Source organism: Amphibalanus amphitrite, unplaced genomic scaffold (assembly GCF_019059575.1).
Source record: "Amphibalanus amphitrite isolate SeventyFive unplaced genomic scaffold, NRLGWU_Aamphi_draft 000572F_arrow, whole genome shotgun sequence".
NCBI lineage: Eukaryota > Metazoa > Arthropoda > Thecostraca > Balanomorpha > Balanidae > Amphibalanus > Amphibalanus amphitrite.
This window is the reverse complement of record NW_024882066.1, coordinates 1,475-13,199: the sequence shown is the minus strand read 5'-3', so window position 1 is coordinate 13,199 and position 11,725 is coordinate 1,475. Positions and strand designations below refer to the sequence as shown.

The following is an 11,725-nucleotide window of genomic DNA, read 5'->3' as shown; positions in this document are numbered from 1 at the left end:
TCGGAAAAATCCCCACTGTGCGTCCGCCGCCGCGCCGCCTTGGTCCGGGTCATGGGCCACCCGCGGCGGCGACCGCTGATTGGCTGCCTCGGGGCGGCCCTGGCCCGGCGTGAGTCCAGCGACCCACCGCCGGCAGTTTGGTGCGAGTCTGAAGCCTGATCTGAGGCCAGTTTTACCAACAGAAAAATAGCCTGCCGGAATTTTTTGCCAAAAGACCGCTTCACCACATACGGAGCGTAAACGGCAAAGCCCTATCCGCTTACGTGCCCATCGCGTATACGCTCCGCGTATGTGAAGCGGTGCGGTCTTCAGATAAAAATTTCCGGCAGGCGGCTATTTTTCTGTTGGTAAAACTGGCTTCTGATGTTAAGCGATGTTCCTCTTCTTCTTCTTCATTTATGGGAACATAGGCGGCGGAACGGAGAGGGCACCGGGGCACCGCGCCCCCTTTGATTTTGGCATTTTAACCCTCGCCCGTATAGGGGGGGGGGGGTCGAACGGACCCCCCCATGGTTTTTCGCGAATAGCTCGCGTAAAAAGCGGCCGATCGCGACGAAACTTTCAGTACCCTCGCGTTAATCAATTTTACACCTACCCTGAAAATTTCATGATCCTGACCCCAATGACCTTTGACATGTGACCTACTTTTCGAGACTATGTTTGGCCGGAATCGCGATTCGGCGTATGTCGGCACGCATTTGCCGCGCGTTTGCAGTCTTTTCGTGGTTTCAAGCGTTCAAACATGTGATATGATGTTGCCCCCATGCATTAGGGTGGGTGTCAAGGTCACCTGAAGGTCAGGTCAGGTCATTGACCTTTGGTGACCTCGGTTCACTTTTTCGAGTTTTACATGTTTCTAGGCCAGTTTTTTTTAGCTGAATTCGAATTTAGCAACCATATGAACGTTTACGAAGTAGTATTGGTACCTTCGTAACATGTTACGAAGCTGTCAGAGGCGGTTGACACCTACTAGGAATACCCGGCAGGACCCCTACTGGTTGACCTGACTTGACCTGACCCGACCTGGACTAAATGCATAAAGACATCATCTGTTATCAAAACTAACATGATATTCGTGATCAGCGCCCCGAAAAACCCAATAGGAGCCACACTTTACGACGTTCTAACAGGTCCCGATGTTCCCGACTTTTAAGTCATTGACCTGACCTGCAAGGTCAACCAATGACCTAGGACCTTAAAATTAGGTATCATCGGCTTCCTCTCGTCACTGGCAACACGCTCGATTTTTCCGCGAAGCTCTAGCTCGATCAGGGGCGAAACGGCAAGGGGGGGGGGGTCCAACGGACCCCCCTTATACGTTCGCGGCTGGAAAAACACCAATACGGGCGAGGGTTAACATTAGCTCTATGGGCGTTGCATGAAAAGAATGGGATCAAAAGTCGGCAGTGCCCCCCCCCCCCTTAAAGGCACCCTCCCACCTTCAAAAAAGTTTATGAATTGGCATGAAAGTGATGTCGCTCGGTTCAGAAAGAGCGAAAACGAATATCTACCAAATTTCACCTAAAAATATTCACCGGTTTTCAAGATATTTTAAAGACTTTTACTTTTGTTTACTTTTTGGGGTCTCCGCTGTTCCTAGCGACTTTATTTGGAAGCAATAGTTGGCAGCTGAAAGTGCGGCACTTGTTGCGCGCAAAGCAGCATATACCACCGCGTGCTGCAAAACGTTTTAGTCAAACATGTAAAAATCGTTAGATATCTGCGCTGACGTCACACATTCAGAGGGGCATTCCTATGCATTAACCCCTCTGAATCAAAATGCTGCAATTTTGAAATTCAATATTTCCGATTTAAGGCATTTATCGATGTTGTGAGTGCCGAAACCGGTAATTGTGAGCCAGGGACCCCATTTTGGCTATCTCAACTCAAATCTAATGTTAAGGTGGGAGGGTCCCTTTAATTGAAGGTGTTCCGCCGCTACTGTATGAGGATAGCGCCGAAACGCAACGACGCTACCGCCGACTTCCAACCCGTTCCTCGCCATCTTCCCACCTCGCTAGTCGCTATCACCGTACCCGGCCGCGCTAAGGCGGATCCAAATTCCAAGCCTTGAGCAGTGCGATTACGATGCTGCCATATGCGACTGAAGGAATATTGGTGCCATCTCTTTGGCTCCTTGAAGTTATTTTTGTGCAATTAGGTGCATGACTTTTTAAAATCCTGTTTAGCCTGACAGGACCTTGTCAGGCTAATTATGTCAGCTTAAATTATGATCACGGTCGTGTAATCGTGTCAGCCTATCCATGAAAAATTACTACGGAGGCAATATTTTGTAGGTTCCGAGTTCAAAAGGAAATATTTTAAGAATCTTTCGGCATTGTGCCATGATCCCAGCTCGCTGCCCGATATATACCTAACTGCTCCCACGCGTCCGTTTGAGCCTTTAGTTTTGGAAGAGGACTCCACCTTTTCGGCTTTCAAGAATCTCAAAAATGTTCGCTCACATAATGACAATCGCAGAATACCTTTTTTCTGCCGTAACGCTCAATGAGCATCTCTGGTGGGCGCCAAGGCCTGCATCATAAATGATTCAGGCCCGCCAGGTTTTTCAGTCTGATTTTTTGCCTGGAGATACCTTTCCCACGCAGCAAATTTCTCACGGTTCTGCTGAAAAAAAAAAAACGGGAGCCAGGTAACAGAGCCGAATCTTTGTAAGGGACCAGCCGGTCAGAGGAGCGTCTGTCTGCCGCGCCGCGAGACGCTGGGACTCGGCGCTCCGGAGAGCGCAGAACCGCTTCCCCAGAGGCCAGTTGGTACGCGAGGCACGCGATTAAAGTCTACGGCGAGGCCACTGTTGTCTGATATCAACAAAACGGTGACACGCGCGACGCGCCACGTTCAAACGCGCGAGCGGCGCCGATTGGCGGCGGCCGGCGCGTCGCGCGCTGCCATTGGCCGGCTCCGACAGCTGCGCGGGGCGCCGGCTGCCAGCTGCCCTCCGAGGGGAGCCGCCGGCTCGCTGAGCCCCAACGGCCCTGCGACGAGCGGCGGGGGGGGGGGGGGGCACGCGCACGCGCCCCAGAATTACCCCTGGACTGCGGAGCGCTCCTTAGGACCCGACCCGAGACCCCATCCATCCGATCTCACCAGGTCAGGTCAGAGAGCATAGGCGGCGCCCGGCGGGGCGCGGAGTGCACCGTCCCCCTTTGATTTTGGCATTTCAACATTAGCCCTAAGGGCGTTGCATGGAAAGAAGTGCCCCCCCCTTAATTGAGGGCGTTTCGCCGCTACCTACTGTCAGAGAGCACGGTCCAGCCCAGCTGCTGTCGCTCAACATGACACACAGACAAATGAAATTTTTATGTACAGGTCTCGCGGGTTTTAGCGGTAGGTTTTGCACCTAGAAAATTTAGTGTACTTCAGGCTATATCTTCGTCGTCTTAAGCTTTTAGTGTTGAAGATGCGATCGACTTGTTGGTTCACAAGCCGGCCATGATCGTGTAAAATGGCTTCATCGTAGATCGATTAGTTTCTGAGATATAACCGAAAACGTATAAAAGTGCAAAACCTACCGCTTAATCTCGCCAGAGCCGTACCTATATGTTACAGGGAGCATGAGAAATCAGTTAGTTTGCAAACTCTCTAGGAAGTTTGCCAATTCCCTGAATGATCAAGTAGTTTGCAAACTCCCTAGTTAGACTGCAAACTCCCGAGGGTTGTTGCAAACTATGTATAGTGGGTAATATGCAAAAACGACGATGGATTAAGAACTAATGAACCAGTGGCGCAGCCAGGATTTCGTTTCGGGGGGGGGGTCATCGCCTTCAAAGCGGGCCCCCTAGTGTGCGGGCCCCCCACCCATTTTTCAGAATCTCCATATTTCATACGCATTCTGCTGAGCGGGCCCCTTTAACTGCACGATAACCCTGGGCGAGTTTGAATCAGAAAATTTGGATAGAACCATAGCTCGGTAATCACCCGGTGTTCCATTTTTGCGCAAATTGACCATGACAGAAATATGCTTCTATGACGTATGAATTCGTATCTTTCGAGGCCGAAATGTGCCCCTTCCGCAACATGTATATAGCATATAGGCAATCGGAACTGTTGCCTGCTTCTGTCGGACAAGATTTAAGTAGTCCCATGTACTTACCTGTCCTAAATCATCTATAGGCTGCTGTAGTAGATTGTGCCTTTATTCTTCTTCATTACGTGAATTCGCTCATAAGAAGTTTTAACCCTCGCCGGCACGGGGGAGGGGGAGGGGTTGATGCAACCCCTAAGTTTTTTTCACGAATAACTCGCGTAAAAAGCGGCTGATCGCGACGTAACTGGTTGACCCCTACTGGACCCCTACCCCTACTGGTGAAAACCCCCTAAGGTTTTTTCACGAATAACTCGCGTAAAAAGCGGCTGATCGCGACGTAACTGGTTGACCCCTACTGGTTGACCTGACCCGACCTGAATGAACTTCAATATCAGGATATGGATTTTATTAGAACCATCCGGAGTCGGAGTTGGAGTCAGAGTCGAAGACGATTTTTGAAGCCGGATTTGGAATCGGAGTCGGAGTCACCCTAAAATTCATCGACTCCGCAGCCCTGGGCCAGACCGTTGCACCTAGTGCGCTGAAATTTGCGCAACTTATAGAACAAGGATGGGCAACGTGCCTGTGAGGGGTCTCAGCTCGATCGGGCTGGCGGTGAGCACATGGCGCGTGCTCAAAAAGTGCGTATTCGCGTCATAGACTTTACATGTATAAATCGGCAATCGGCATGCAAAATTGAGCGACAATGGCTAAATTTGCCCGACACGGGTCCGGTCTCCGTGCAGTATCTCGGTAACCGTGGGTCCGATCGGCATGGGAAACACAGTATCGTGTACATATGAGAATCGAACGGGCTATCGAATGGTGAGCGGTGCAGGGATGGCACGCGCCACGTGCGCCCATGGGGGCACTTATGCTTGAAAAATTGACGTTTTGGACGTATTTTGGACTTAATGCTATTTTCGGGTGACTGTCAGACGGAACGGGTGCCGGGTTCAAACACCACCTGTTGGCAAGAGAAATGTACCGCCTCTCATGGAAAAATTGTGAAAAGCTAATTGATCAAAAACAAGGTGGAACAAATCGCTGGAGAAAATGGTAGGTATTTGTTCATGACTTACTTAATTACACGGGTATTGCTGCACAACCTGGTACGTTTGACTATTGAAAATGGCATAGTTGGAAATAACATTCAATTTTGTCCAATATCCAATCATCGCTTTTGCATGACGAACAACAATATTCTGACAAGTATAAATGTTTCAAACCTCTACATAGTAATTCATCAATGGCTTTCATTTTTCAATAACCTACGTCAACCTATGTTATAATACACTTGGCATGTTCTATAGAAGAACGCATGGTTATCAGACACGAGCACCTCGATGCGATGGATATTTTTCCCAAACCAAAATGCTTAGCTGTCAAAAAGCAATCGACCGAAATGAATACATAACCCACGGACACGACCAACCAAACGCTCACCATCGAAAATACCCCTTGTTCGCGTTGCGGAGCAGGCGGGGCACCCTAGCGGGCCCCATTCACCCGGGGGCCCGGGCCCTATCCACACGGGCCCCGAGCCCTATCCACACGGGGGCCCAGGTCACGTACACCTGGGCTCCGGGCCCCGTCCACCCGGGGCCCGGGGCCGGACCCATCCACCGGGGGCCCCGGGTCCCGTCCACCCAGGGGGCCCGGGCCTGTTCTCCCAAGGGCCCGAGCCCGTTCTCCCGGGGGCCAGGCCCCATCCACTCATTCACCGGGTGCCACGGGCCCCATCCACCCGGGGGGCCCGGACCCGTTTTCCCGGGGGCTCGGGGCCCGTTCTTCCGGGGCCCGGACCCATCCGGCGGGGTCCCGGGCCCGTTCTCCCGGGCCCCATCCACCCGGGGGGCCCGGACCCGTTCTCCCGGGGGCCCGGGCCCCATCCACCCAGGGGCCCGGGCCCGTTCTCCCGGGGGCCCCGGGCCCCATCCACCCGGGGGCCCAGATCTGTTCTCCCGGGGGCCCGGACCCATCCACCGGGGGCCCGGACCCCATCCACCGGGGGCCCGGGTCCTATCCACCCGGGGGCACGGACCCATCCACGGGAGGCCCGGGCCCATCCACCGGGGGCCCGGGCCCCGTCCACCTGGGGCCCCAGACCGACCCCTCACCCGTGGTGTCCCAGTAGGCATTTCTCGAAGCGGGCTCGTCCGATTAGATTAGGACCTCTCTCCTCTCTCTCCCTCTCTCTCTCTCTTCTCTCTCTCTCTCTCTCTCTCTCTCTCTCTCTCTCTCTCTCTCTCTCTCTCTCTCTCTCTCTCTCTCTCTCTCTCTCTCTCTCTCGAGCGGGCCCCTGACAGAAATTTCGGGGGGTCAGCTGACCCTCTGACCCCCCCCCCCTGGCTGCGCCACTGTAATGAACGATAACCAGAGTACATGATTGGACTTATACTGCTAGTTGACGCCACACAAGTATGAAAACGAAAGGCGTCTTTTATTCGTAAACGTCACATTAACCCGCGAGTTGCTGGTGGGGGGGGGGGGGGGGGGCGTTAAACGCCCCCACTTTTTTCGCCGGGCCATAGCATCGAATTTTTCATACATGTAGGCAATTGATTGAAGTTTATTGTGACAAAGTTTCAAAAAAATCGGTCGGAAAATTTTTGAGATATCGAGGTTTTAGTGACGTCATGATTTCTGAGTTTTCGACCAAAAACTGCATATGTTCAAAAATCATATGAAATCACAGAATAGACATACAGACATGCCGTAAACGTCATTAGACTGTCAATACCATGAACAATCAAATGGCTATCTTCGATTATTGATTATCGTTCCGCATTTTCCAAAATCTTGAACTGAATCTTGGCAATTTCTCGTTGCTACTTCACGACCATGATACATGCATTTCTTAAATTGAACTTTTTGAGCCAAACACGTACACGTACGATAAAAAGAATGTCACTATCGTGTTTTACGCCCCAAATTACCCATGAAACATGTGTCACAGGCTGCGAATATCAGTTTTGATTTTCGTGGATATGTGCCTACCCGGTTGACCTGACCTTGACCCTGACCTATGCTTGACTGACCCCTACATGGAGCTGACACTCTTGTAGGCCTTATATGATGGATTGTGCACCGTTTTGACAGAGTTTATGACGAGAGGCGCCCATTGCGAAGTCCTAAAGTCCATGCTACTGAAAGCCCGATTTCGGGTGTTTGACCTGACCTTGACCCGACCTGTGATCTCAAAATTCAACTTCAAAGTACTCATCTGAAGCGTCTCGTCGCGTTCTTTCGTTTGCTGCCTCGTGCGTTTCGCTGCGCCTATTGGTTCTCGAGTTATCGGCTGGGGGCGTTTAACGCCCCCCCCCCCCCCAGCAAACGGTGGGTGGCGAAATACCCCAGCAACTGCCGGGTTAAGACGGCTCATTTTCGCCTATTCGCGTTTAGAAATCAGGCTTTCGTCTTGAGTCAACCCAAGGCTCCGCTACCTACCGATCCTGGTAGCCAGCAGTCGACTGCCCTGAGTAGTGAGTAGCAGCAGTAGCGGACCGCTAGTCGACTGCCCAGGGTTTGACGGGTCTGGTCAGTCTGTGCCTGCGGGATGCGGATGGGAGGCGATGTCGGGTCACGTCACGGCTGGTGGACGGTGCTCAGTGCAGGCGGGTCATCAGTGCTGAGCGGAGTGTGGAGAGGCAGCATAGCGATCGCAATTTCTTTGACGCTCACTGCTTCCTCCTACTCCCTGAACCTCTGAACGAACAGTTGGCGAGACATCCCGCACGTAACCATCAGAACACATATTGCGATCACTATTCACTACATACCTAATAAGTAATACCTATGCAGCATACATTCATCATATGCATCTATGCACCCTTCTATTGCTACGGCGACGAGCGGAATCTGTGACCTCCGTCTCCAGATGCTGTCGACTTCTTCGAACTTCTAGCGGCGGCATCGCGTGGAACAGGCGGGTTTCAAGAAACCAATTACGGCTGTTAAGACAAGAACTCCAACAGATGTATCAGATCCATCGAACATAAAATGCACTCGAGATGTGACGATTGCCGTTTTCACGACGGGCTATCTGGCGGAGGTACGAAACTTGACCAAATCTAGCAAAATATCTTTTACATTTTTTGCATCATCAATTTAGGTATTTCAATGCTTCAATTATAAGTAATGTCTGATTATTTGAGAAGTCAGGTAGGTACATAAGCAACTAAATTAGTGCAACCTAAGCTGAAAAAATACTCAGCATTAACTGGGAACCTTATTTGACCAAATCACACCAAATGTGACCAAATGTGTTTCAAATAACAGTCGTGAAAACGGCTAACGGCACTTTCAATGAAGCCACCTTTAGTGATGGTAGGTATGTGCAATAGCGTGCTTTCGAAGTCTGAATGGAAAGAAGTCGAGATGCTTTATGAGGTAAGTGTTTGTAGTGTGCTCTCTCTCTCTCTCTCTCTCTCCTCTCTCTCTCTCTCTCTCTCTCTCTTTCTCTCTTTCTCTCCCCTCCCCCCTGATGCAGCTCCCCTCTCCGGCGGGCCGTGCTCGTTGCGGGGCTGCGGCGCCGGAGGCCGGCAGCTGACGGCGGCGCATCTGCCCGCCGCAGGTCGTCGACGCCTCCCCTGCGCCGCCGGCGCCGCTCCCGCCGACAGGAAACAGCTGGTGTGCCGCGCGCGCCGCCGCCGCCGCCGCCGCCGCCGCCGCCCCAGTTCACTGGTCGCCGCCGCCGCCCGCACGCGTCGGCCCGAACACCGGCGCACAGCACAGCGCTCGGCGGTGGAGCGCAGCACGTGCCGCGGCGCCGGCTGTGGCGGAGTGACCCGCCGGGTGTCAGTGAGAGCTGAGGTCGCAGCCGCCGGCCAGAGAAGGAGGTGAGTGCGCCGGGCCGGGCCAGCGTGTCCCTGTGCTCCGGAAGCACCCGGTCCGGTGCGCTGGGAGGGTGCACTGGGTGGGCCCGGAAGAGAGTAGCAGAACGGCGCCTGCCGGTTAGCTGCGGCCTCACTGGGCGCCCTTTGTAGACTCAGTCAACGACCCTTCACAGCAGGTCAGGGACCGTGCACAGGAGATTGCCCTCTGTGTGTATATGTGTGTGTGGGGGGGGGGGGATGGATCACAGCGGGCGGCCCGCCGTGTGTGTGTGTGGGGGGGGGGCGGAGTGAGCTGGTTTTGGCCGTGCGCCCGCGGCACCGGTCCCCTGCAGCGGCCGTCTGACGCGCCGTCCGTCCGCAGATGCCCGGTCTGGTGGTGCGGGAGCCGGTCCGAGTGCCGCCGGAGCCGGCCCGAGTGCCGCCGGAGTCGGCCCGGGTGCCGCCGGAGGTGTGCCCTCCGTCGGCGGTCACCCCGACGGAACCGGCGCCCGCTCACGACCCGCTGATGGCCGGCTACCAGGACTGCGCTGCCGAGGCGGTCCGCTTCCTGGTGGAGGAGGAGGGCCGCGCCCCGGACGACCCGACCGTGGTCGGCCTCACGGAGCACCTGCAGGCCAGGTGAGCCGCGGCCCGCACCCACAGAGCGTCACGGACCTGGACCGGCCGCCGCGCCGATCAGAACACGCACGAAAGCGAGAGACGAACAGTTGACTCTTCTTTTGCTATTGTAACGACAATCACTTTCTTAATTTGCTTTATTGAGCTGTGGCCCAGTCAGCGCCTCAATGCAGCCTACCGCCCTAGTCTGGCACTACTGTCAGTCGCTTTCCTCGAGGGTTTCGACTTTCGAGTTACCGCCATTCGGGTGCTGTACCTGCCTTCGTCAATTCACTCGTTCTTTGACAGGGCCATTGTGGTTCTGTTCTGACGTGTGCCCGTTCCCCGACAGGTCCCGAGTCTGACATGGGACCGTTCCCCGGCCGTCTGGCTCTGACATGGGACCGTTTCCCGACAGGTCTGCGTACCTGGAGTACCTGAGTCTGCTGCGGCGCCTGGAGGTCGACATGGAGGACCAGCTGGAGAAGGTGCTCCGCTCGCCTCCGGAGCGCGCTCACGAGGGCCAGCTGCTCTCCGAGCGGCAGCGCCGGCTCGTGGAGAGCGTGTTCCGCGGCTGTGACCTGGTGCTGCGCTCCGAGCCCGCCGACGGCCTGGTGGAGCCCTCGCCGCCGCCGAGCCCGCCCTCCGAGCCCACCGAGCACCCGAGTCGGCACCGCTTCCACAACAACTCCTATCTGGACCAGGTGCTCAGCTGGGCGTACATCGACAGCCGCGAGACCTAGCGGCCACCGGGCCGGGCAGGGAGCCCCACCGGACCGGGCTGGAAGCTCCTCAGGACCGGGCAGGAAGCTTCACACAGACCGGGCTGAGTGCTCCTCAAGACCGGGCTGGAAGCTTCACACAGACCGGGCTGAGGGCTCCGCAGGACCAGACTGGAAGCTCTGCAGGACCGGGCTGGGGGCTCCGCGGGACCAGACTAGGAGCTCTGCAGGACCGCTCCAGCTTCGAGTCGGGGCCGCAGAGATCTCCGTCACGGAGATGCTACTATGCGGATCTCAGTAGAGGACCCCGTGCGGTGTAAAAGGCCCACTAGGCAGCTCGGTACAACATAGTGATCTTCCTTTTGCTGTCATTACCTCGTGTACCGCGGCGAGCTTTTGGGTCGTGTTGGGGCGGGGCCGATGGTCCCGTGACTGTTACATACCCGTCAGTTGGTCCTTCACGAGCTTACGCCCAGCAGTCAAGAAGCTCAGGCGCCGCCTCCAATAGCCTCGACAATCCTTAGTTCTCCATACATGGTTACCTGTTCTGCGAGCGAACATATACCTCTACATGTGTAGACTACAGATGTGCGCACTAGTCCAGTGATGCCCTCGGCGTTCAGTAACGTGGCGTTCGATCCTGATGTATGCGTGCCGGAGTGTGTGTGGGGGTGCGTGCGTGTGTGTGCGTTAGTACGAGTTGTCGCCTAGGCCCGATGGGCACGCGGTCCGACCTCTCCATCAGCTAGTAACCAAAGTCGGCCGAGGCAGGAGCCCGGAAGAGTGGTCCGCCATCTCTCCGGGTAAGCGAGGCGCCCACCGAACAGAGCGCGAGCGTGACAGCGCGCGCCTGGTCAGCAGAAGCCATCTAGTCCGCAGTTTAGTAATGTAGCGTGCTTAGAAGACTGGAGGATATAGGTGATTATGCTGCTCTCTTTGAAAATACTCAATATGTAATCACAAAATGACTTCTTCAATAGGTATCTGTCCTAATACCATGCTGTCTTACCCTGAAAACTAATTTATATACATAGTTTATAGAGTAGTCGCGCTTACTTATGACGAATTCGGTAATTGTTTTGTCATTTGTGTGTATTTTAAGGGTGATATAGGTAATAGCTTGTAACGTTGTGTTCTCGCAGTCTATTTAAGGTGGCAGTAGGCGATTTTGTTTTGTACATATGCGGGTGTGTATCACAATCGTCCGGCGCTTTTACAAAGGTTCTCCATTCTAGTCATGTGGAATGTCGATGCGTTCATGGGTTACCTCTGGTTTTATATGCAACGCAATAAAAGAAATGGAGTGGATATATTTCATCTTTACATTTCATGATATTTATGGTACACGGCGGGGATGCTCGAAATAACAAAGGAAATCCATTTGATTTTGAAAACGATTAACGCTGCTATGCTATTTATGCTATGTTAGAGCTAATGCATTTCTATATGAATTTAATGAAATATGACTCTAATGACACCGGCTAGTTTCATACTTTAAGATATCTAAGTGAATTTAAATC

The 11,725-nt window shown here is 53.9% G+C and overlaps 1 protein-coding gene across 1 annotated transcript; it reads left to right on the top strand.

The window, feature by feature from the left end:
• The first annotated feature begins 8,725 nt into the window (after positions 1–8,725).
• LOC122394080 lies at positions 8,726–11,517 on the top strand. The gene is made up of 3 exons (XM_043390663.1): positions 8,726–8,889; positions 9,248–9,504; positions 9,902–11,517. The coding sequence occupies exons 2-3, from the start codon at positions 9,248–9,250 to the stop codon at positions 10,224–10,226; spliced, it is 582 nt and encodes a 193-aa protein (XP_043246598.1). The 5' UTR covers positions 8,726–8,889; the 3' UTR covers positions 10,227–11,517.
• Positions 11,518–11,725: the final 208 nt, after the last annotated feature.

Bases quoted from the DNA above. Each gene is read 5' to 3' on its own strand.
- LOC122394080 (XM_043390663.1), top strand. From the start codon at position 9,248: ATGCCCGGTCTGGTGGTGCGGGAGCCGGTCCGAGTGCCGCCGGAGCCG. The intron at 9,505-9,901 runs GTGAGCCGCGGC...GTTTCCCGACAG, and splicing joins ACGGAGCACCTGCAGGCCAG to GTCTGCGTACCTGGAGTACC.